We start from the raw sequence: 27,444 nt of genomic DNA, 5'->3' as shown, positions 1-27,444 counted from the left end.
CAAGGCCAAACGGAAATGAGTTGTCTTGGTGAGGCTGCGGAGAGTACAGACGAGCAGTGCGTGCCGGATCTTGGGTGGGTGATAACAGGAATTCCCACGCGACCCGTGAGACCCGCAGGTGGTCGCCGTCGCCTGTCTCTCCTCCGCCGCGGCAGGGGGCGCTGTGGCCAGGAGCGGCTGCCCGAGTCCGCGCGGCGCCGCTCTCTGGGCGGGGTGAGCAAGGGCAGAAGAGGCTGCGGTGGGCCGGCTTCGGCGGCCTCTCAGGCCTTGTCTCTCTCAGCATCTGACTGTGCACTCCTCAAGCCCTCCGGCACCATGGGGAAGCGGGACAATCGGGTGGTGAGTACGCGACGGAGAAGCCAGTGGGCTGACGTGGAGCCCGACGGCAGGAAAGCCGAACCCATCTTCCTTCCCTGCCCGGGCTGAGGGCCAGCGGCAGTGTTCGGACCTCAGGCCGGGAGATCCAGCAGTCCCGCCGGCCCTAGATGCGCGTGCGCCGCTCACATAGTTGGCGGCTTCGCGCCCCCTGTTCTCTCCCCCACCCCGCCGCGCCCTCTGGCGCCGCTGCCTGGCTCCTTTCCCGCCCTCACCCAGGCCAGTAGTGCCCAGTTTTTAGAGGCGTAAAAGCTTGGAAGAGATCTGCCCGCTCCCGTGTGTTCCTGCAAAGTCTGAAACCCATGGAGGCTCTGGGACACGCCCGTGCCTCCGGTTAGCTCACCCCCGCCTCCACGCCCCTTTTCTCTTGAGCACCCAAGTGGGATGGAGGCGCTTTGCGCAGCGCGCCTCGGGGATGCGTATTCCTCGGACGCAGCTCCCGCACTCGGGGGCCCTGCAGAGCCCCCAGTTACAGCGGCAATAGGCTTCAGTTTTCGAATGGTGATCAAGGCATTTGGCTTTATGTCCCCAACAGCCAGCACTGCTTGGCACCTAATTGGCTTTGCGAAGGAAAGAAAGGCGTGAAAATAGTTGGCTTTGGAGTCATGGACAGACAGGAATCTCAGTTCTAGATCCTTGGGAATTGGGTGACCCAGAACAAGCTGGTTTTCTTCTTTGAGCCTCAGTTTCTTCATTTCTTCGTCTGTAATAGGGGTTCATTGTTATCCACACTTTGCAGAGTAGTTGAGACCACATAAGACAAGATGCCCAACCAAGTGCTTGGCATGAAAGTTATTACTTTGGTAAATGAGATAAAGGAGATACATTAATAACTAATAGCAGAAAGAGTAAGAACTGGTACCTGGTAGAGATTTGAGGTTCTGAGGGGAGAAGGGCATGTCAGAAGTAGAGATCTGTGGGGAGAGGAGGGTGGTTGGTTTGGAAAGCCAGGTTGTATGGGTGGAAAATGTAAGGGAGTAGCAATAAGATTAGCTTCCAGCCTTATAGTTTCCAGGCTTGTCTATGATAGAGTTTTTAACTAAAGAGCAGCAATATGAGAAAAGTGCAGTTAAAGCTAATGTACTAAAATTAATGAACTAGCTTTTTTATTTGATGTTTATTTCCTTTGTGCTGTGTGTGCGCTTTTTAAAAAAACGTTTTATGGAATGATGACATTTCCCATCTTAAAAATATTTGTTTTAATTTATGTTTTCATAATTGAAAATGGCTTTGAACTACTGTGGTAGCCAACCTTGGTTACAAGGTTGAGAAGTGTTCTTTTCTCCTACTTTCCTGACTGCAGGGGGTTAGACCTCACTGTAATACCCTGACTCTCACAGAGTTGAAATAGTATTATGCTGGAGCACCCATAGGCTTGAGGTGTTAGTGTTTTAACTCTTGAATGCCTTTGGGCCCTGAATGGATAGAAATTATCTGACCTTGGATTCAGTTTCGTACCAAACCTGTTGCCACCGAGTCAATTCCGACTCATAGCGACGCCATAGGACAAGCAGGACTGCCCCATAAAGCTTCCAAGGAGTGGCTGGTGGATTCGAACTCCCTTTGGTTAGCAGCTGAGCTCTTAACCACTGCACCACCAGGGCTCCTACAATTTCATACAGAGCCCTAAAATGTTTTATTGTACTGGAAAAAGTATTGGTTTGCACATCCTGTTAAAGCATCTGAACATTTTATTTTCCAGAGCATTTTTATAACAACTCTGGGCTCCACTTACTACTTTTCATATGCTGTCATAGCACAGAGTGTTCTGGTAACATTTTGTTTATACTTCAGAGGTTATGGGAATGAAAAACATGACATTAAGAGGTAGGAGACACTTACAGATTATCTAATTCAGCCTCGTCATTGCATGGCATCAGAGGAAAGGGAAGCCTGAGAGAACTGTTTAAACTTGTAACAAAACTTGGATCATCTGACAGTCAGTCCAGTACATCATACCACCATTTGATTTTGAGTAATAAAAATGAACTTTTGTTTGCCTCTGAAAATATTGACATTTTTCAAGATTGTCTTCAGAGTATTTCTAGTTCGTTCTTGTAAGATGGTACAGTTATTGTTTTAATGATGATAGGATTGCTTTCCAAAAAAAATCATTAGGTTTCAGTTTGAACAGTCTTTTTAACTTAACATTTTTAATTCTCAGGATTTGTAAAAGGTTTTTAATGATGGCCACCCTTTGTGCCCATTGTTTTCCTGAAGGTTCCTTCATGTTCTTTTCTGTTGTTACATTGTGTCCTCTAAAGCAGATACAGCCTTAAGATAAAAATAGGTAATCAAAGTAACATATGACATTCTGCACACTGTCCTTAGCCGTTTTACTGCATTGCTCTGTTCATACCTGCCCACATTTATATTCCCTTAAGCCTAATTTCCCATCCTGAATTTCAAAAGCGATTCATTTTCTGTTACCCAAATTCATGCAGCAGTTGGACTCATAGACAGTTCCAGTTACATATGCTTGTAGATGATTTGATTTACAGGGTCATGGTACTTACAATGATTAAGTCATGATAAGATGTTTTGAGAAACTGCACAATTTCTATATCATGGCTAACCATTCTATAATGCCTAACCACCCACCCCATTAGTGTGGGGAACATTACTTCTCAGACTGATGCGTAACACCTGTAAAACCTTGTTGTTAGTTGCTGTCATGGATTGAATTATGTCCCCCCCAAAATATATGTCAATTTGGCTAGGCCATGACTACCAGTATTGTGTGATTGCCCATCATTTTGTCATCTAATGAGATTTTCCTAAGTGTTATAAATCCTTTCTCTATGGTATTAATGAGGTGGGATTAGAGATAGTTATGTTAATGAGACAGGACTCAATCTACAAGACTAAGTTGTGTCTTAAGTCAATTTCTTTTGAAATATAAGAGAGAGAAGCGAGCATAGAGACATGGGGACCTCATACCACCAAGAAACAATTGCCCAGAGAATTGTGTGTCAGTTGTACCTGGGGTCCCTGTGCTGAGAAGTTCCTCAACTGGGAAAGATTGATGACAAGGAACTTCCCCCAGAACCAACAGAGAAAGCCTTCCCCTGGAGCTGGCACCCTAAATTTGAACTTCTAGGCTCCTAGACTGTGAGAGAATAAATTTCTCTTTGTTAAAGCCATCCACTTGTGGTATTTCTGTTATAGCAGCACTAGATGACTAAGACAGTTGCCGTCGAGTCAGTTCTGATTCATGGCGACCCCCAAGTATGCAGAGGAGAACTGCTCCATAGGGTTTTCAAGGCTGTGACCTTTGGGAAGCAGATTGCCAGGCTTTACTTCTGAGGTGACTTTGAGTAGGTTTAGAACCACCAACCTTTCAGTTAGCTGTCCAGTTCTTAACCATTTGCGCCACCCAGGGGCTCCTGAAAAAGCCTTCCTTTTTGTGAAATAATTATTTTCTGTTTGTTTTAAAAAACGTTTTCTGTTGCCCATAGTAAATGAAGGGTTATTGTTTAATAGCTAAGAGCACAAACTACCAGATGTTTTGCATGGAACCTTGCACATAAAATGCGCATATTAATATTGCTATTATAATTAAAATAAATACTGGAGATATTTGTAGTGTATCTAATTAAACTAAGGGTAGTGTTTATTGTGAAAAGCTTGAAATTAAGGCTTATTACTACAATTGTAGCTCAGGTAATTGTACCATAAATTGTCTATAATTAATAGTCCTAACATGCTTATATACTGCTTTACTGTTTTATTTGCATCTCAAAAGTAAGCAGTAAGATCAGTTGGTAGGTACTTTGGGAAAGCAGTGTAACAGTAGACGTTAAGCCACATAAAAATGTTAATGTACTTTTAAGATATATGCTAGAAAATTTGAATACTGTAGAAACATGTTAAATGATTATGCTGTGATTTTTTTTTTTTTTAATTAGAATGAAAATTTGCCACTGTACTATTTGCAGAATTTTTACTTGAGGACAATTCAGCTCTCTGAATTGGAGTTGCAGTATTGTGATTGAGTTTTTCTCATTTTAATTACGATTAATACTGTAACGATGTTTTTGCTTACCTGTTTCTCTTCCAGTAAAAGCAATGATTACTCATTGTTTTGAAAAGCTTTTCTTCAGTGTATGAAATGATGCAAGTAGACATGTTCCTTCACGTTTTAGCATACATGCATTCAGATTTTTAAAAATTTATTGTTTTTATTAAAATGGTATCTTTTATTTTTTTCAACATGCTTGTGCTTTTCACTTGAGAAATCTTGGACATCTTTCCATATTAGATCTACCTCATTTTTTAATGGGTGCATAGTTCATTTTTGGAGTATACTTTAATATATTTAATGAATCCCAATTTAGTAGGTATTTGAGTGCTTTCAGTTTTTTAATTTGTTAGTAATTCAGTCCTGAACATTCTTGTATATATTTGCATTCTTTGGAAATAATTTTTACAGTTTTGAACTTAAAATATTTTACCATTGTTGTTCATAGTTGCCATCGACTCAGCCCCAACTCATGGTGACCCCAGTGTACAACAGATGCAACATTCCCCAGTCATTTGCCATCCTCATGATCACCGTCATGCTTGAGTTCATTGTTGCCCTTCAACCTAGCGGCTCATCTTCCAACACTATATTGGATAATACTTTTTTATGTGTGTGTGTGTACTTTAGATGAAGGTTTACAGAACAGACTAGTTTCTCATTAAACAGTTAGCACACATATTGTTTTGTGACATTGGTTAACAACCCCACAACAGACATATCAACACTCTCCCTTCTCAACCTTGGGTTTCCGATTACCAGCTTTCCTGTCCCCTCCTGCCTTCTTGTTCTTGCCACTGGGATGGCGTGCCCCTTTAGTCTCGTTTTGTCTTACTGGCCTGTCCAGTCTTAGGCTAAAGGGTGAACCTTAGGAGTGATTTCATTACTGAGCCGAAAGAGTGTCCAGTGTCCATACTCTCAGGGTTTCTCCAGTCTCTGTCAGGCCAGCAAGTCGTCTTTTCTTTTGGAGTTAGAATTTTGTTCTATATGTTCTCTAGCTCTGTCTGGGACCCTCTAGTGTCATCCCTGTCAGAGCAGCCAGTGGTGGTAGCCGGGCAGCATCTAGTTGTAGTGGACTCAGTCTGGTGGAGGCTGTGGTAGATGTGGTTATGTTGGACACTGTTCTCTTCTGATCCATATAGGGTTTTCATTGGCTAATTTTTGGAAGTAGATTGCCATGCCTTGTTATGAAGGTGGGAAATGTTGGTGTCTTAGTTATCTAGTGCTGCTATAACAGAAATACCACAAGAGGGTACTTATAGCAAACAAATTTATTTTCTCACAGTTTAGGAGGCTAGAAGTCTGAATGCAGGGTGCTGGCTCTAGGGGAAGGTTTTCTCTATCTGCCAACTTTGGAGGACGGTCCTGGTCTCTGAGCTTCTGCTCCTGAGCAGTCTTCATGTAGCTTGGCATCTTTCTTCCCCCATCTCTGCTTGCTTGTCTAATCTCTTTTATATCACAAAAGAGGTTGACTCAAGAATGCCCTACACTAACCCTGTGTTACTAAAAGACAGCTCTTTCCCAAATGGGAGTGTAAATAACCACAGGCATAGAGGTTAGGATTTTCAACACATATTTTTGTGGAACACAATTCAATCCATAACAGTTGGTCATTTTTTACAGATTTTGTTAAATAAAATGCAACAAATACATTGTATTATTTTGCTTCTTTTGGAATGTTAAGTATTAAAGGCGTCAGGGTTAATCTTGAGAATAGTCATTTTCAACCAAAATTCTTTATATTTAAAAATTTGAAGAGATTTTTGTAAATATTTGTTCACTTGAATTAAATTTGAAAAAACTGACCTAGTATCAAGAAGTTGAGACTGAATTAAGACCATATTTTATATCTGTAACAGATAAAGTGAATTTTAACAAAATAACTGCATCTCTTTGCATTAGTGAAGAAACCTTTTGCTTTGTCTCAATATATTTTTGGAAAAATTATCTAAAATATAGTAGTGTTTTCCTGCTATAGTAAGTACAGTATACAGAGCATAGTTTAATTTTTTGCAATCTTAATTTGTGAATAAAATTGTCATCAGTATGACACAGTATTTTCTGGAATAGAAGGTAAGAGTAAGGAATAAATTTAGAATTAGATCTTTTTAAACTTCTATGGAACTGAGTTTCTCCTGACAATGAACATAGTGCTGTCAACCACTCAGGGTTATTGGCCTTTAAGGAGAAAGCACTGTAAAACCCTGCATGAGTGAGAAGTATCATTACAATTTTCATTAAATCCCTGGTAAAACACATTTTCTGTGAATTGGTGATATTATCTCCTAACTTGCAAGGCATAACAGAGTGTCGAATTTAGTTTTCATTATGAAAAGTTGGTTAGTCAGATTGTTCATGCGTAGATGGATGTAGTACACATTTATAATAAAGATTGCTTGATAAATGTATGTGCTTTTGCATTTTTAATAGTTACTTTAATGGAATTAATTTTTTGTTCTTTTCTCAAGGCCTATATGAACCCAATAGCAATGGCCAGATCAAGGGGTCCAATCCAGTCTTCAGGGCCAACAATACAAGATTATCTGAATCGACCAAGGCCCACCTGGTATTTGTGAAACAATTTACTTATTTATGAGCTTCTTATAAACTTTTTTAAAGTATATTTTTACAATTGTTAGATTTTTTGAATATTTGATACGTACTTTTGACTATAATGAAACATGCATGACTATAAGACAAATATTTGAGACCCGACCACCCAATATGGCTGAAGCACTGCCAGATAACATTTTATACGAATCTTTTCTCTATCCACTAAAAGATGTTAACCTTGCAGATGGTACGTAAGCTGTTTAAAATGGTGAGTTTGAATAATTTCACTCTTCATTGAAATGTAACCAGTTGTTAGGAAGGGTAATGTTTGATCTTATTTCTAGTTTTATCCTTTGGCTTTTCAATGAGTTAGAACTCCCTATTGTAAAAATTTTTTTTGGCATTTTTTGCCATCATTGAGTGACTGATCTTTTGTAAATAAAGCATTGTAGCACTGGCCTTATTATTGTTTTAATATGTATTTTTTAGTATTAGGGCCATACACCTGAAGTGATATATGACATGCTTCAGAGCTATTAGCTTCATAATCCTTCTAAGTGCCTCTGAAAGCTTGGCAACTATGGTTGAAAGGTGTGCTTATATATAATAGGGAATCATTCCTTTGAGTAAATAGGAATTAAGCCTTGCCCACCTTTTAGAGTGGTCATCAGTGCTGTTGTTAACTGCTGCACCATACCAGAGAATAAATTTTCACAAAACAAGTATATTTTGTCTTTAAAATTGGGGAGAGGGAATGATCTTTAAAAGAGAAATGTTTGTTGGGGGTCCCTAGGACAAACCTCATGTTTGATAATTTCCCAGAAGGACTCAACATATATTTGTACTCATGGCTAAAGGTTCCCCCGCTCCCGCCCTTGCCACCAAAAGTGAAAGGATACCAAGCACAATCAGCAAAGGAAAAGGCACAGGGGGCAAAGTCTGAGGGAGACCAAGCCCAAGTTTCCAAGGATCCTCTCCCAGTAGAGTTACGCAAAACATGCTTAATTTCCCCAGCAATGAGTTTTGACAGCATATGGAAATGTTGCCAACCAGCGAAGCTTGATAGAGACTCAGTGCCCAGGCTTTTTACTGGGGGCTGGTCACGTAGACAGCCTCTGCCTGGCATGTAGCAACTTCTAGGCTCCTAGAAGAAAAGAAGTGTTCAGCATAAACCATGCTGTTTTTACAAACAGTTTTTAGGCATGGTGAGCCAGTCTTAGCAGAGAAAGGTGGAAACCCTCCCGAAATGCAAGTTCCCAATTGTCAGCCAAGGGCCAACCTTATAAGCAACCCTTCCTAAGGATAAGTGTCAGGCCTGCTATGTTAACACTTTTCTGTACAACGTGTGAGTACATTATAAAATGGGTGGTTTAGTAATAGTATATAGTATGGTAATAGAATATATAAAATATAGTAGTTCAGTTAAATTGACCTTACCACACCCTAACACTGAAACTAATAGCTGTGTGTCCTTAAGCAGATTTCTTACCTTCTCCAAGTCTCAGCTTCTTTAGCTGTAAAATGGGCCTAATAATAATAATACCTTTCTTACAGAGTTGCAAGAATTAAAATGTATTGAAAACAATGCCTGTTATATAGTAAGTGTTCAGAAGTGAGATGAATTTGCTTTTATAAGAGAAGTGACTAGTGTTATCTAATGGGCTTGATTATGATCATTGCTTTACATGGAAGGGAACAAAGAACCTTGCGAGTATCAACACCAAATGGAAATTTATTAGGATATTAAGAAAAATTCATTTAAGAAACTTTTGCTGTCTTATTTGTACTTTTTTCCACTGTTAAAAGATGCATTTTTATTGCAGTTTATGAAATTAATATTTTTGTGCTGAAAAAAATTTTGAAGCATCCATCTCCAATTTGGATTTCATGAAGACCTGTTTGTACATTTCTGTTTTTTAAGGGAGGAAGTGAAAGAGCAACTAGAAAAGAAAAAGAAGGGCTCCAAGGCATTGGCTGAATTTGAAGAAAAAATGAATGAGGTTTGTAAAGAGTACCTTGAGAAAAAAGACCAGTCTTTTTTTCTTACAGGAAGAAAAATGAAATCATTTTCATATATTTAATTTTTTTAATAAACCAAGGGTTTAGGCATAGCTGTTTTACAACATTGATCTGTTTGCCAAGTCTAAACAATACATCACTCTTTCCCACTAATCACAATATCAATTTTAAGTTTGAATCTTAAAAATACTCTCTCATTCTTGTTGTAACATTGATGTTGTGGATGCCATATGGACTCTTGAAAGGGGAGCATCCATTTGATTTTTGGGGGTAGAACTTATACATTTTATATTTTTGTTTTCTACCAAAAAACAAAAATGCTAACTTTTAGGAATCGGTGTGTCATTGTCACAGAAGGCCCTGCTCCCACCAGTTTTGTTTTATATTTTTTAAGTTTTACACTTTTCTTAAAAGAATTACTGAGAGGAAAAATGATATGAGTCTGCTAGTTTTAAATGCAACAGTTTGTGACTTTAACATTGTTGGATGTGAATGGTTGCCCTAAGCAGCTTGCCACTTACCTTTTGGTTGGTAGTGCTCGATTTTTTTTCTGCTCACTCGGTGTTTCTGTTCTTCCTCTTTCCTCATCGACTTTGTCTAAAATTTCCTCTTCTATGTTACTGTTAGGTCTTTGGGGCACATGACAAAATCAGCTTGACTTTGTATAAACAAAAATATGAATTTTTTGGCACACAGACTCCAAGAATGAAAAGGGCAGGATTGTGCTGGTCTTAAAATACTGAAACCAGGATTTGATGTTCCTTCAGGAACATCCATTTCTTATCTCTGCTGTTCTCTGTCTTTCACCTTAATTCTCTCCTACTACAGACTTGGATAGAGGCAGTGGTGGGTGGTCCATGGGGAGTAGCCCCTATAATTCCAGATTAGTGTCTTTGGAGCTTTGATTTTTAAAGGAAAACGAATATTTAAAAAATCAAAGCTTTCTTCCTCCAGCTCAGTTTAGAAGTTCTCAGGGAAGGACTCTGATTCAAGCCAACTTGAATTGCATTCCCAGCCTTGAGGCTAGAAGAGTGGTGTCTATCACCAGAGGAATACGTTTGCGTCTACAACAGATGCTCGTCAGACATTCCTGAGTGTTTCCCCTCAGCTACCATTACATCAGGAAACTCGTGGCTTTAACTACAGTTGCTGTGTACTTTGAATTCTATCTACCCGCCCTGTAGACTTCCTGGCCATTGGGAAGTATACAGCCTTCCCACCATTCCTCACACCTTTCTAACACAGGTGCCCTAACTGAACCTATCTGTTGTAGTGCTGGGAATCTCCTTCCTTCCCTTCTGTCACTTCTAACTCAGCTCGCATGCTAAAGGAGCACCATCCTAGCTCCCGTTCTGTCTGTTTTTCTTAAGGAGGGGGCGGTACTTTATAATAAGAAGAATAAAGTCAGGACTAATGTCCTGTTCTCCACCTTAAACTTTGGAAATTAATTTCCACAGCGATAGTTGTCTTCATTTTCCGCCAATTATTTATTTTGAGCACTAGACCATAGCCTAAAATCGGCTTTCTGAAAGCTGTACCACATATATGTAGCTTGTAGTTTTTTAGGTTAAGAGGGCTCTGTATTTTAGAAGTGTTTTTATTGTATTGAAATAAAGGCTTTTATGTAGATGTATGCTTTCTTTAAAAAGTAGAGAACAAGCATTTTATACTTGGCAATTTAAGTTATCTAAACTATCTGATGTTAGATTCTTCTCCCTCCCCCATCCTACCTTTAATTTCCATAGTGATGTTTGCTTGTTTGGATTACAAACATGTATGTAGTATTTCAACCACTAAAAAAGAACAAAGAAAAACCACAGTAGGGATTAATTCAACTTTTGCTGTCTGGAAAGAGACTCTAACCATGTTTATTGATAAAGTAAAAAAGCCTCAGCCTCGGTAATAATGCCTACTCCTCTTCTCAATAGACAGTAGAGAACTCTGACCTCTTAACATCCTCTCTAAAGGGAGATAGTAGGGACTTCTTTGGTGATATGGTTAAGGATTCTGGCACCTGAGTATCTTTTGACTTTAACTAGAGGCTGAGGATCCACTCTCAGCAGTTCCCTTTGGGATCCATGAAATGCGGAGTAGAGAGGGACTTTGATAGCTGTGATTTTCAGAGGGTGGGGTTGGGAAGTGCAGGGTCTTTGAGGGCACTGGTAACAGGAGCTCTGTCACAAGATGGGAGACATATATTAGAGGATTGAGGGAAGGAAGTAGTGACTGGCAATCTCTATAGATTAGGTGTTTTATAAATTGTTATCACAGGGGATAGATAGCCAGCCTCTGATGGTGTTTATACCCTTTTTGCAGAACTGGAAGAAAGAACTAGAAAAACACAGGGAGAAACTATTAAGTGGAAGTGAGAGCTCATCTAAAAAAAGACAGGTAACAGCATTTTTGGTTTATTGCTATTTTTAATCTCGTAGTCGGATTTTTCATAATAATGCTGTGTACTACTAGTGGTATATATATTTAAAAATTCACACCAATTTATTTAGACTTTTATTTGTTTCCATTTAGAGAAAGAAAAAAGAAAAGAAGAAATCTGGTAGGGTGAGCAAAAGTTTTCCGTTTTTCTAAATGTTATAGTTAAGAGCTTACAGAAAAAGTAAGAATGATTTATTTAACCTGTATGCTAGATAAGCCAAGGAGCAGGAGGCCCTTTGAGTGTAATGGGTGGTTTTGTTCTATCAGTGACATGAAAGAAATGGGTCAGCCTCCTTCTAACCTAGTAACTCTGCTATTGGTATTAAAGGAGGAAAATTGAGTACCATTTGCCACATAGGTTACTTTGCTTAGAGTTTGGGATTTTTTTTTTTTTTTGCAGGAGAGTTTGATATTTTAATACTTAAGTCTTGTGAATATGAGCATCTGTTTCTTAGACACTAGATTGATTTCCTTATGTATTTGAGAGCTGTAACAGAAAAAAATTCCTGCATCTCACAAGCTTTAATTGTTTTATGCTTGGTCAAGTATTCATCTTCTTCTTCATCAAGCTCTGATTCTTCCAGCAGTTCTTCAGATTCTGAAGATGAGGTAAGATTTGCTTGTAATGATTGATGAAATTATATCTAATTTTTTTCATGGCAAGATGAAACTCATAATGGAATACGTTAGAAATGTTTACTTCGAGGTTTTGACTAATTATCCATAACTGAAAGTGCTGACATGAATGATTGATAGCTAGATATTTAAATATTTTTTATGAAACAGGAAAGTGATATGTTACATTTTAAGTACTAGTTATTAAGTAAAACTATATAAGCTGGTCCTTTCATTAAGTTTTGCTCAACAATAAGGGTTGGTATTAATAAAATGCATAAATTATATTTTAGAAACAGAAAGCAAGTGTTTCTAAAACTGTTTTATATAGGATAAAAGACAAGGAAAAAGGAGAAAGAAAAAGAAGAACCGTTCACATAAATCTTCAGAAAGCTCCATGTCAGGAACTGAATCAGACAGTAAGGTAAAGGGATTTCAATTTGCAACATTTTGAATAGTAAAGACATTTAATTTGTTTAAAAAAAAAAACCTTAAATTTTAAATTGCTCTCAATTAGAAATGAGGTCTATTTATTTATTTTGTACTTCAGTGTTCTCTTCTACTTAGTTGATATACTTATATGTGGTATTTAATTCTTTTCAGAGTAGTTTCACATATATGATCTCCATCTCCTTGACAACTTTATGATAAGCAAGCATACATTATTTTCTATGAGGAGGTTACAGTTGATGTATAAGGCAAGGTCACGGAAGCTGCGTAGACACATCCAAACTCCCTGGGGAACCAAATTGCTGGGCTGAGGGCTGTGGGGACCATGGTCTCAGGGAGCATCTAGCTCAATTGGCATAACATAGTTTATAAAGAGAATGTTCTACATACCACTTTGGTGAGTAGCATCTGGGATCTTAAAAGCCTTTGAGCGGCCATCTAGGATACTCCACTGGTCTCACCCCTTCGGGAACAGGGGAGAATGAAGAAAACTAAAGACACAAGGGAAAGATTAGTCTAAAGGACTAATGGGCCACGTCTACCACCGCTTCCACCAGACTGAGTCCGGTACATCTAGGTGGTGCCCGGCTACCACCACTGACTGCTCTGACAGGGATCACAATAGAGGGTCCCAGGCAGAGCTGGAGAAAAATGTAGAACAAAATTCTAACTCACAAAAAAAGACCAGACTTACTGGCCTGACAGAAACCGGAGAATCTCTGAGAGTTTGTCCCCCAGACACGCTTGTAGCTCAGTAACGAAGTCACTCCTGAAGTTCACCCTTCATCCAAAGATTAGACAGGCCCATAAAACAAAACAAGCCTAAAGGGGCACACCTGCCCAGGGGCGAGGACGAAAAGGCAGGAGAGGACAGGAAAGCTGCTAATAGGGAACCCAAGGTCAAGAAGGGAGAGTGCTGGCATGTTGTAGGGTTGTTAACCAATGTCATGAAACAACATGTGTACTAACTGTTTAATGAGAAGTTAATTTGTTCTATAAACTTCCATTGAAGGTACAATAAAAGAAAAAAAAGTCATAGTTGAGAGAAAAAACATCTTGCTTAAATTCATATTCCTAGTGTTAGAATTGGAAGTTGAAACTGTCTTCTAATATCTGGTCCAGTGCCCCGTCTGCTGTACCATACTTAAATTTGTTCTGTACTATTCAGAATTGTGATACACAATTATTGCTCAAACTTTAGTACTCATAAGAAACACATGCTGTTCTCCTTAAAAATATGGATTTCTGGGCCCCTTCTCTAAGAATTCTGATTGGACTCAGTAATCTCTATTTTTAACATGTTCTGTGTGATTCTTATATATGGGTTGGGGTCTATGGACCACACTTTGACAAACACTATTCTAGGGAGACCAAAGCAGTAAAAATGCTGTCTTGGTGTTACAGCAGGTATCTGTTTTCGCCTAGTGAGATTTCTGAAAAAATGCCCGGTGTCTAGAAAGTACTTAGTAAATGTTGGCTTTCTTTTTGTCTTTTAAAGCAGAAGAGCTTGTATCCTGTTAATGATAGCTAATGTTTATTGAGTGCGTGTTATGTGTTAGGTACTGTTCTAAGCACTTGACACGTTAACTCATTTAATCCTCTCAACAGTGCTATGAAGTAGGTATTTATTATCCTATTTTATTGATAAGGAGACTGAGACTCAGGGAAATCTAGAATTGAAAAGCAAAAAGTCTTGCCTCCCCTCCTGATGGGGAAGTAGAGAAATCAGACTGTGGGTGTCTGAGCACGTGTGAATTAGAACTTTAGTGCATGTGACCACCACAGGCAAAGATAGACAATCGCATGAAGTCCTATTTTAAAATAAACTGTAAATAGATTTGATATACAACCAGATAAATTAAGAACTCTTGTTTCCTTATGAACAAGTATACACATAACACATATTTCTCTTTTATTTTGGGGATAAAATGCTGGTATTGAAGAAAACATTTTCAGCCATAGAGCAAATTTGTTTGTTTTTGTTTTTCTGTTCTTATTCTGTAATGCTGTATCCTTTACATTTAAAATTGATAAATATATTTGCTTTTTTGTTTAGGATAGCTTTAAAAAGAAAAAGAAGTCAAAGGATACAACTGAGAAAGAAAAGGTAAAACATAATTAACCGTTATTTTTACATTACTTTGAGATAGGCTAGAGTCTGCTGTACAGTACACAATCTACCTTAAGAAATTAATAGTAATGTGTGTCCTTTTTGTTTATGAAATTTATTTCTTTGCTTTTATGAAATTTCATGTTGATTTAAGGAAATGACTTACTTGGGTTCATTATTAATGGTAAAAGAGTTTGAACTTGTATAGATTAGTAGATTATTTTAGACTAAAAGTGTTAATTGAAATTAAACATTATCCTTTCATTTCCTCAAGTCATTGTAAATAATGCCTCTATGATTAAAGAACCTGGACTTCTGTTTCTAACTGAACATACCATAGATAAGTTTTGAAAAATCTTCATTTTGCTATTGGGTATTTTATCTTCATTTATGATCTGTAATTAATGCTAAATTTGTCCCTATCTAAGTTTCTGGTTTGTATTTTTAATTTTTTCTTATTACTAAAAATAAAAAAAGTCTGAAGAAAGCAGTTAATAACGAAAGAAAACTATAGACCAGTCTCACTGTGTTTTACTTGGTATTTTTATATCAGTTTGCAAATAACAATCCATTAAGATACTGAAAAAAAAGAAACCATCATGACCAGGTTGGCTTAATTCCAAAATTCAGTGATAAGAAATCTATTAATTTAATTTGCCATGTTAACCGATCAAAGGAAAGAAACCATATGATTGTTTTAGTAGTTGCCAAAAAGATGTGATGTAATTCCACATTAATTCCTGATTTTCAAAACCTCTAAGATAAAAATAAATGGCTACTTTCATGTTTTAAAAAAGTATGAATTTGAAAGCTGATAATAAACGTGAAATAAAACAAGAGCATTGTGATTTTGAAATACATCAAAATAATATGAAGTACATAGGTATATAACGAATACGCACGTCATGTACACACCAGCTAGAATTAACAGAGGGTTTGCATTTTGTCATATTTGCTTCAAATCTTCTTTTATTTCTTTAAAATAAAGTCCCAGATCTCTGTCCTTTTTTAGAGACTGCAGTTCCTGAGATTAGTATGTATCCTTCCTATCCACGTTTATACATCCTTATTACATATGTATGCATTCATAAATAACATAGTGTTTTGTATTTTTAAAATAATATTTCAAAATGGTATCATTTCCTTTTCAACCTTGCTTTTTTGACTGAGCATTGCTGTTGACATTTATATTGTTGATACTCTCAAGTTCATTTCTTTTGCTTACGGTATTCCATTGTATTAATTCACCACTCAATTTATTTATCCATTTTTCCTATTTGTGGACATCTCAATTGTTTCCAGTTTTCAGTAATATGAACAGTGCTGTAGTGAGTATTTTTTGTCCATTTCTCCTTTCCACAAAGGTGATTGTTTCTTTCCTAAGGTATACCGGGGATTATAATTGTTAGGCCCTAGGATATGCATACTTTCGGCTTGTCTGCATTTTGCTCCCCAAAGTTCTTATTAATTTGCATTCCTGCTAGTTCTTATTAAGTTGCATTCCTGCTAGTAGTGTGTGACAGTACACTTACTCAACATACTTGTCAACATTTTGAGACTTTTATTTATGCCATTTTTATGGGTGTAAATGGATGAGTCTCTTCATTTGTTTATTAGCCATTCAGATTTTCCTTTCTGTAAACTGCCTATTCATAATCTTTGCCCATTTTTTTGTCGTCATCAAATAGTTTTTGATCTTACTGATTTTTAAGAGACATATTCTGGGTACTGTTCCTTCATTCTTTCATATACATGACTTAAATTTTTTGGACTGTGGCTTCTCAACTTTATGGTGTATTATAATCATATAAAGGTTTTGTTTTGGGGCCATATATATCAGTCATTGACTTTAGCCCCATTATTTAAAATGTCCTAAAAGCACTAGGCAATGCACCTGGACAAAAAACCGAGAAAACCAAACCCGTTGCCATTGAGTTGATTCCATCTCATAGCGATCATACAGGACAGAGTAGAACTGCCCCATAGGGTTTTCTAGGAGCGGCTGGTGGATTTGAACTGCTGACCTTTTGGTTAGTAGCCAAACTCTTAAGCACTGTACCACCAGGGCTCCATCTGGATAAGAGAGCAAATTTAAAACTGTAAAAATGATCAAGAAAATGATATGAGTATATACCTGGAAAACACATGAGATGAAATGACAAAACAATTAAGAAAATTCAGTAAGGTAGCCAGTAATGTATCAATACACTTGAATCTTTAACTTTTCTATATAAAATATAAAAAAATGGGTAATACCCAATTAGAAAATAAATGGAAGAAAATAACCCACTTATAATTATAGCCAAAAATACACAGGAAAGTTTTAAAGAAGCAGCAGAACTTATTTGAGGAAAATTATACTATACAAGACTATTCATGGATATATGTGAAGATTTAATAAATGGAGAGTTGTAAGATGCTCCTGATCATGGCTTGCCTTACTAGATATTAAAACATTATTAAAATGTTTTCATTAAAACAGTATGGTATTGGTACAGAAGTAAACGAAACAGTGGAACAGTGTAGAGAACAGGTAACAATAGAAGTATTTGTGGAATTCAGTATATGATAATGATGGCATTTCTTGGGACAAAATGACCAGCCATTTGTAAAACATAAAGCAGGACATCCTTCAGGCCAGATAAATCCCAGATAGGTCAGAGATTCATGTATGAAAAGGTAACTAGAGAATTGCAAGGGTAAGTATTTTTATAATTTTGGGGTGGGGAAGCCCTATACCTCAAAACTTAGAAGTTTTTAAGGAGATTGACTAGTTCAGTTAAGTAATTGAAATGAAAAATAAACCATGAGCAAAGTTTAAATGCAATGAACAGACTAAGAAATAAATAAGAAAGAAACTTAATAATCTTCCAAATAGTTAGGAGAAAGAATGCTTCACCAACAAAGACAAATTGGCAATATACATGTTTAGGCAATTCTAAAAAAATAAAATTCTAGTTATCAGAGATTGATATGATTGGGGAAAAAAAGCCTGATAAAGAAGCTTATTTGGTAAAGTGTGACATATAAACAAGTGGCAAATAAGCAAGATTTTGGAGGCTGGCTGGGAGAATGAGAAAATCATCTTAGCGAAGGCTATTTTGGCCTTTGATTTAGTCATTAATATTGAATAAAGACTTTGCACTTGAATGCTTTCACTCTATTTTAACTTTCTTTTTAGTAGCAGAGAACCCATTTATGTCTGTCTTACAGAAGAAGACGTGTTAGTAAACTGGGACATACTCACAATGAATGTCATAAACTGGCATAATATTGATGTAGTTGGAATGGAAAGATGTTCTTGATACATTATTAGTGAAAAGAGCAGGTTCAAAACAAAAAGTATTTATGTGAAATTGTAAATATACACAGAGAAAGATATACCCAAGATTTCTTAACAACGATGCTTATAATTTTTACCAAAATAATACAGCTATTTGCAGAAACAAAATTAAGACACCTATAACCCAACAGAGACGATCACCGTTATTTTCTACTTGAATTTTTCTGCATATCTCTCTCTCTCTTTCCCTAAAAACGAAATTTAGCCCATATATAAAGTTCTGTGTCCTGCTTTTCTTTATAAGATTAGGTGGTTAGCATTTTTTCCATTGTGTGGTTTTATTGTTTTTGTTGTTACGAAATGCTGCCAGGCATGCAGAAAAGTATATAGAGAATAGCAATACAAATAGCCATTACACCACTTTAGTAAATCTTAACATTTTGCTATACTTGCTTCAGATATTTTTGTAATGTTTTATTTCTTAAAATATACGTTTGAAATGGCCAATAAGCATGTAAAAAGATGCTCCAGGTCAAATGCAAATCCAAACCAGGTGAGATACCATTTCATCCCCACTACGATGACTAGTATCAGAAACACAGAAAATAACAAGTATTGGCATGAGTGAGGAGAAATTGGAACCCTTGTACATTGCCAATGGGAATGTAAAATGATGCAGCCGCTGTGAAAAACCATTTGGCTGTTCCTCCAAAAGCTAAACAGAACTACCATATGACCAAGCAATTGCACAACTAGAAATATAACCAGAAGACTTAAAAGCAGAGAGCCAAACAGATCCTTGTACATCAGTGTTCACTGCAGAATTATTCACAATAGGCAAAAGTTGGAAACAACCCAAGTGCCCATCAGCAGATGAATGGATAAATGAAATATAGTTTATACATACAATGGAATATTATTCAGCTATAAAGAGAAATGAAGTTCTGATACATGCTGCAACATGGGTGAACCTTGAGAACATGCTAAGTGAAATAAGTCAGACATAAAAGACCAAATGTTGTACGATCCTGCTTACATGAAATATTTAGAATAGGCAAGTGCACAGAGACAAAAAGTTTGTTAGTGGTAACCACGGCTGAGTGAGGAAGTTACTGCTTAAGGGGTACTGAGTTTCTGTGTAGGGTGTTGAAAAACTTTTAGAAATAGCGGTGGCAGTTGCACATCATAGTGTATGTAATTAATGCCAATGAATTGTATGGTTAAAATAGCAAATGTTTCATTAAATAAAATTAAAGATACATTTAAACTTTAATTTTACACAATAAAAGGTGTACATGTGTGTATACCTATGTGCATGTCTGTATGTATTTGAAGTACCCCCTCAATCCCATTCCCTTCTTCCCCAGAGTTACTTTCATTTTCTCATCATTAAACATAGAGATTAAGATTATTTAAAATCTAAATTTAACACTTTAACACACTGAAGGAATTACTGTACAGAGACCCTTTTAGGTGATTGCAAATAATTACCCATTGATTTTCTTTCCTGTAGCATTAGGCCTGTTTTTTCTCCAACCCTGAGTAGAATCAAAAGAATTAAAATGTAGGGACCCAAATCTTATTTCCTATCATCAGTAATTTAAGAAAACAATGATATTATGTCTAAATGCATATGTTATTTCTATTTGTTACTTAGTAAAAGCATTGATTTAGTGGAATTAAGGACTAAAATCCTGGTAAATCACAATTTTTAGACATTTCTAAAATAAAAATGGGTTTTTTAAGGGAATTGAAAGAATTGTTCAATAAAATTTAGAAATATAAAATGTCTGTGGTAAAACAGTATTGTCTTTGAGTGGAGACATGTATTTATATTTTATAGGACATTAAAGGACTCGGCAAAAAAAGAAAGCTATATCCTGAAGATAAACCTTTATCAGCTGAGTCCTTGTCAGAATCAGACTATATTGAGGAGGTAAGTATATGATCAGATATATTTTCCTCACTTTAAAATGTTTAGTTATTTGATTTAATAAATATGAATTAGTAAAAAGAAATACTTCGTAAATACTTGATTTGTTCACTGTTATAGAATGAGGTAATATGAAAAAGAAATGGAAGTTATTGTATTTCAGAACTAGTTCTGCATTTTTACAGATTGCATGACTGTTGTTTTGATGATTAACCATATTTCCACATACTGTCTCAATTTATTTGTTTTTGTTTTGAGCTACTATTTGGGGAGTAGAAAGGTGATCTGAAAGAGAAGAAATGTTGGCATGGCCTCAGTTTTCCTATCTGTAAAATGAGGGATGTCAGTTAGGTAATCACCACAGTCCTTTTTCGCTTTATTAATACCTGCATTAGATTTTGTACTGTATTGGAATTAGAGTCCATTCTTAGTTAATTTCAGGTCTATAAGTGGTCATCTTTAAAGGGCTTCTCTCTTGGCCTTGGTTTTCTCATCTAAAAATATGAACCTGTCATTTTATTGTGAGAATTAGATGATGAATCATGAAATGTTTTACATAATCTGTGGGCCAAGTAAATGGTGGCTAAAGGTTGCACAGTTTTTATTGTGTGTTAAAATAAACTCTAACCCATAGTTGCATTAAAATCATTGCTTTTTAAAATGGAACTTTCTTTTAGAGACCAGCATTCCACAACCATGTAATCTAAAAAAGTTGAGGGCCTCAAAGTCAGTTAAATGGGGAAAAGACAGTCTCTTTAACAAATGGTGCTGGCATAACTGCAAAAAAGAAGAAACAAGACCCATACCTCACACCATGCACAAAAACTAACTCAAAATGGATCAAAGACCTAAATATTGAATCTAAAACGATAAAGATCGTGGAAGAAAAAATAGGGACAATGCTAGGAACCCTAATACATGGCATAAATAGTATACACAATATTACTAACAATGCACAAACACCAGAAAAGAAACTAGATAACTGGGGAGCTCCTAAAAATCAAATACCTATGCTCATCCAAAGACTTCACCAAAAGAGTAAAAAGATTACCTACAGACTGGGAAAAAGTTTTTAGCTATGACATTTCCAGTCAGCATCTGATCTCTAAAATCTACATGATACTGCAAAAACTCAACTACAAAAAGACAACCCAATTAAAAAATGGGCAAAGGATATAACAGGCACTTCACTAAAGAAGACATTCAGGGAGATAACAGATACAGGAGGAAATGCTCACGATCATTAGCCATTAGAGAAATGCAAATCAAAACTACAATGAGATTCCATCTCACTCCAACAAAGCTGGCAATTAATCCAAAAAACACAAAATAATAAAAGTTGGAGAGGCTGTGCAGAGACTGGAACACTTATACACTGCTGGTGGGAAGGTAAAATGGTACAGCCACTTTGGAAATCAATTTGGCGCTTCCTTAAAAAGCTAGAAATACAACTACCATATGATCCAGCAATCCCACTCCTTGGAATATATCCTAGAGAAATAAGAGCCTTTACACAAAAAAATATATGCATACCCATGTTCATTTCAGCACTGTTTACAATAGCAAAAAGACGGAAGCAACCAAGGTGCCCATCAACGAATAAATGGATAAATAAATTGTAGTATATTCACACAATGGAATACTATGCATCAATAAAGAACAATGATTAGTCTGTGAAACATTTCATAACATGGAGGAATCTGGAGGGCATTATGCTGAGTGAAATTAGTCAGCTGCAAAAGGACAAATACTGTATGAGACCGCTGTTATAAGAACTCGAGAAATAGTTTAAACAGAGGAAAATATTCTTTGATGGTTATGAGAGTAGGGAGAGAGGGAGAGAGGTATTCACTAATTAGATACTAGACAAGAACTATTTTAGGTGAAAGGAGAGACACACACGATACAGGAGAGGTCAGCACAACTGGACTAAACCAAAAGCAAAGAAGGTTCCTGAATAAAAATGCTTCAGAGGCCAGCGTAACAAGGACAGGGTTTTGGGAACCATGGTTTCAGGAGACATCTCAGTCAACTGGCATAATGAAATCTGTCAAAACACTCTGCATCCCGCTTTGGAGGGTGGCGTCTAAGATGCATCAACTGGTTTCAACCCACCTGGAGCAAAGGAGAATGAAGAACACCAAAGACACAAGGTAATTAGGAGCCCAAGAGACAGGGCCACATAAACCAGAGACTACATCAGCCAGAAACCAGAAGAACTAGGTGGTAAAAAGTGGTATCCGGCTACAACTGATGACTGGCCAGACAGGGAACACAACAGAGAACCCCTGAGGGAGCAGGAGAGCAGTGGGATGCAGACCTCAAATTCTCATAAAAAGACCAGACTTAATGGTCTGACTAAGACTGGGAGGACCCCGAAGGTCATGGTCCCCTGACCTTCTGTTAGCCCAAGACAGGAACCATTCCCAAAGCCAACTCTTCAGACAGGGATTGGGCTGGAATATGGGGTAGAAAATGAAACTGATGAGGAGTAAGCTTCGTGGATCAAGTAGACACATGAGACTGTGTGGGCAGCTCCTGTCTGGAGGGGAGATGAGAGGGCAGAGGGGGTCAGAAGCTGGCTGAATGGACACAAAAATAGAGAATGGAGAGAAAGAGTGTGCTGTCTCATCAGGGGGAAGAGCGACTAGAAGTATATAGGAAAGTGTATATAAATTTTTATATGAGAGACTGACTTGTAAACTTTCACTTAAAGCACAATAAAAATTAAAAAAAAAAAAAACCCATTGAGGGCCTGGCGCTTGATTACAGGGGTGTAGTGGTGGTTTGTCACAAGAGCTAGTTTTTCAGGTTTCTTCTCCTTTCTGTGTTGACTTCCTCCTACATCAGCACCACCCATCTGTGTCTTTGTCTGCTCTTTTCCTTGTCTCCCCATTGAAAGAGTCCTGTCTTTTCCATTTTTTTGTGCCTGTCTATCTTTCTGACTTCATTGCACTTTGTCTGCAGCAACAACCCTCAGTTCTCTCAGGCCTATTGCTCCCTTTTTATAGCAGTATTTTGTAATGCCGCCAGAAATTAAATTTGTAGTTAATATAACCCATCTACACAGATTTTTTTAAATGAATGTCTCCTAAAAAATATAAACAGCAAATGATAATAATTTGTAATTTTATAAAATGTATTTCAATATGTAAATGCTTGGGCCTGATGACACTAACCAAACGTGTCGCCATCGAGTCAATTCCAACTCATAGTGAATCTTTTAGGACAGAGTAGAATTGCCTTACAGGGTTTCTAAGGAGCTGCTGGTGGATTTGAACTGCCAACCTTTTGGTTAGCAGCTGAGTACTTAACCACCGTACCACCGGGGCTCCTATGGAAGATATAAAATCTTAAAAGATACAATAAAGTGCAGACTGTAACAGGTGCATTATAACCTAAATACCATACAACAGCATTGCCATCAGGGACATGTTCCAACACGGTAGACATTTCTCATTAAAGCTAAGTCTTCCTTCTATTTCCATGATAGTTGCACCTGTGGGACATTCAGTGTATCCTGTAACCATGCACAAAATGCTTGTGTTCATATTTACATGAAATTTAGTTTCTATAAGTGGGTTCACTGCAGGAGTGTTTAGCAGGCTATTCAAAAGTCATGCAGTATGTGGGACAGTTCTTGAATGGGCAAGACTGTCTTGAACATTGCATGACAGCATCCCTTGTCGCTGCCTGGCTGAACGTGGATGACATAACTACCACCACCCCCACTTGTTGTGATGACAACAACAAAAAGTTTTCTAAGGGCTGTCCTAGAAAGAGCTGCCACCCCTATTGAGAGCTAATGGTCTCTCATGTTTATGTGTTCTCTTCCTTTAGTCCTATTGTTCCCTTATATTGTTTGTTATGTTTCTATGTATTTCTATCCATATATTTAATATGTAGTCACTTAGGTAAAATACACAGTAAACACAGGATTTAGGTAATGTTTATCCTCTAGCATTGACACAGCGGTTAAGAGCTCAGGCTGCTAACCAAAAGATTGGCAATTCGAATCCACCAGCCACCTCTTGGAAACCCTATGGGGCAATTCTACACTGTCCTATAGGGTCGCTATGAGTTGGACTCGACTGAACTGCTGTGGGTTTTAGGTTTTGGTATTATGTTGTATTAATTATGTTGACCTACTACATGATAACAAGTACAACTTGCGTAAAATGTTGTTTGGATTTCACATCAAATATACACGAGCTTTAGCAACTTTAAATTTTATTTAAATCTATTATATCACACTTAAAAATATTTAAATGAAATATTAATGGGATGATAATTGTTACTTAAAAAGATTTTAATCGGTTGATTTATATGTGCAATCTGTATATATATATATAAAAAAAAAAAAAACCCGTTGCCATCGAGTCAGTTCCAACTCATAGCAACCGTATATAACTGCCATTTATTGGGCACCATAGAGTAAGAGAAATACCTACTAAATTTCTGACGCTTCCCCTTGAGAGTAGGTACTGTCTCCATTTTACATCTGATGAAACTGAGGTGAATTAATAGCAGAGGTAGGATTCAGGTTTTGGTCTGTCTTATTTCAGGCCTCATGTTTTTATCCACTTTATCACACTGCTTTTTTAGGTGCTGAAGGAGGGAGTATAAGAGAAACCCTTTAGAGGTTTAAAATCTTGATTTTATTTCCTTTAAATGTTTTTCATTGAAACCTCACTGAGATATAGGGTTGAGGTATAACAAAGCATTTAAAATGTTACTTGATCATTAAAGTGATTTTTATATATAAATCTTAAAGATGCAAGACGTATTAGGATTAAAAAAAAAAAGAAAAGCTTTGATACAAATTACATATCTGTCTTCTGTTCCTCCACAAAAATTTAAACTTTCTAGGCACGAGCAAAAAAGAAGAAAAGCAGTGAAGAGCGAGAAAAAGCAACAGCAAGTATCACTTACGTTTTTACGTGACAACAGTATAGCTGTTTTTAATATGACATGAGTCATGATAGATGTTTGATTGAATTTACTGAGATCAAATAAATGTTAGGAAGTGTGGTCATCAGCAGCTTCACTTAATAGATAGGACATAGTTAAACACTCAGTGAAAAGAAACAGACTTGCATTGATAGCACACTTTTCTATTCCCATTTTAGTATTTCAGTGTGAGAAATGTAAGCTCAAGCTTTTGTTTGCCTTTCTTAGAGTATGAAATACGAGATTAAAGTATGATGATTCTTAAAAATCTTTGATATTAGTTACTTCCAGATCAGCCAAAAACCTGGTAATAACAGATAAGGCCACTCTGAGCACAAGCTGCAATGAAAAATAAGCAGGAGTATGACAACATAAGTGACTTAATTAATAAAGATGATTCTTTTGATAGTTTTTAAAGGCAGGCTCTGCTATTTCCAAATTTGAGAAGCAGTAAAAGAGAAAGAAAGCAGAGGAGAGTAAGGGGAATGGAAGTAGCATCCTAAATGAGAAAGACACTAACTTGAGGGAAGTTAGGTAACAGATAATCTGAGAGTAATGTCGGCCGTATCAGCAAAGTGACATAGGAGCACTCAGTGTAAGTGCAAGCTGTGGCCTTTAGAGGCATTTTCTTAGGCAGAGGTAAGAGAAAAACAGCATCATTTGTAGATTTGCAGGTACAACTTCCCAGAACTTTCCCTACCTTTTGAAATGAAGGACCTCTTGTGATAAGGTTCACATGGTAATGTGTGATTCAGAAATAACATTTTATATGCTTTAAGACCAAGATAAAAAATAAGAGACTTTTCCTGAGTGAAAAAGAAAAAAATTTGGGTGAAGACTGCTTTGGCCTTTGGTTCAGATATTAATTTCAGGTAATTCTAATTTATCTTAACACATCTTCACTATTTCATTCATTCAGCTACTATTTATCTCTTGAGCACTTCTATGTAGGCACTGCTATGGGTCTTAGAGATATAATGGAGTACAAGATAGATAACAGTGTGATTTGTGAAAGTGACTACAGGGAAGGGTAGAGAAAGCCTCTCTGAGGAAATAAAACTAAGCTGAAATCTGATACACAAGAAATAGCTAACTATATGACAATAGAAGAAAAGAACATCCTAGGCAGAGAGAAGAGCTAAGGACCTATGGTGGGAATGAGTTTGGTATGTTTGAGAAACTGAAAGGAGGTAAACGTGGCTCAGTTCTAGCAGGTAAGAGGAATGGCATCAGATGAGCTGGATTGTAAGCAGAGGCCGTATCACATAGCACTGTTTGGATTTTACTCAGTGTTATAGGAAGCTGTTTTGAGGATTTTAAGCAAAGAAGTGACATGAATGCTTTAAATTTTTTAAATAAAGTGTTCAACTATCCTTTTATGAAAAAGTAGCCTATATCCAAAACTTAGTTTTAAAAGCCCAAATTAGAAAATTTTGGACTGTTTGTAAAATTCCCTGTGTATTTTTAGCTTATAGTGAAGAAAAAAAAAATGATTAAAATTAACTTAGAGCCACAAAGTAGTAGAGGCCTTTGAAAGAGAGAAGGGAAATTGTGGATAGTGCTAATAGATGAGGAGGTGGATAGGAAGCTCTGCTTTTACTGCCCTGATATGTCCCTTCTCCTTTCTTGCTCTTCATTTTCTTCTCCTGAATATCAACACTAGCAGCAGTCTTTCATTTGATACCACCTTTCCAAGTATGTCTGTTTTTAAAAGTTTTCCCTTCTCTTCTATAGTAGACAGTCAAGATAGTCAGATTCAGCAAATCACCAGCTCCCTTTTATCCAGTCACAATTTGACTCTTTTTACTAGGCTTCAGTGACATTTTCCTCTAAAAATAAAGCATCTGTTTTACTAAGCTAAAGAGATTTTTCAACTGTACATCAATGTTTTATACTAATTAATTGGTATTCATTTAATTAAAGTAGTTAAGGGAGTCCCTGGGTGGTACAAATGGTTAGTCCACTTACTTGGCTGCTAACTGAAAGGTTAGAAATTTGCCTTGGAAGAAAGGCCTGGTGATCTACTTCAGAAAAATCAGCCACTGGAAACCCTGTGGAGCACAGTTCTACTCTGACGCACATATGGGATCACTGTGAGTCAGAGTTGATTTTGGCAGCAGCTAGAAGAAGAACAAAAAAGTAAAGCAGTACACAACAGCTGCATTCCACTTGTTCGACAGTAGCAGATTTAATATTTCTCCTCTGGAAAATGTCATTTTACAAAAACATTTACATTTTGCTGTAGTTTATGTAGTAACTGCAGTTTATACATAACATGAAATAGAGTAGTTGGTAGCATGGTCCAATAGAATTTTTTTTCCTCAGGAATTTTGATAGAAACTACATTAATGTGCTAATGATTTAAGAGTTTTTCCTTACCTTTTTGAAAGTCAACAAGTACTGTCTTAGTCCTCATATGACATTGGTTGTTGAGACTTTTAGAGAAATGTTATAGGACGTGCTATTTCATCTTTATTTTGAGTAGCTTGTTTGTGTGACTTGTTTGAAATAACTCTGTAGTAGCTCATAAGTACCATGTTAAAGTTGTTTTCAGTTTTCATATAATAATGTCTAACATGTACTAACTGTCTTTACAGGAAAAAACAAAAAAGAAAAAGAAGCATAAGAAACATAATAAGAAGAAGAAAAAGAAGGCTGCTAGTTCAAGTTCTGACTCACCATGACATTAAGAAAAATCAGGA

General features: G+C 36.9%; 1 protein-coding gene across 1 annotated transcript; it reads left to right on the top strand.

Moving 5' to 3' along the window:
- On the top strand, positions 1-27,444 carry FAM133B (family with sequence similarity 133 member B). Its single transcript, XM_010587266.3, has 11 exons — positions 1-339; positions 6,865-6,962; positions 8,871-8,949; positions 11,285-11,359; positions 11,495-11,527; positions 11,948-12,010; positions 12,348-12,440; positions 14,523-14,573; positions 19,703-19,795; positions 24,662-24,709; positions 27,340-27,444. Exons 1-11 carry the CDS (start codon positions 16-18, stop codon positions 27,424-27,426), a joined length of 1,044 nt encoding a protein of 347 aa, XP_010585568.2. The 5' UTR covers positions 1-15; the 3' UTR covers positions 27,427-27,444.

Source organism: Loxodonta africana, chromosome 8, assembly GCF_030014295.1.
Source record: "Loxodonta africana isolate mLoxAfr1 chromosome 8, mLoxAfr1.hap2, whole genome shotgun sequence".
Taxonomy (NCBI): domain Eukaryota; kingdom Metazoa; phylum Chordata; class Mammalia; order Proboscidea; family Elephantidae; genus Loxodonta; species Loxodonta africana.
The sequence above is the reverse complement of the archived record's forward strand: the minus strand, read 5'-3'. Positions and strand labels throughout refer to the sequence as shown.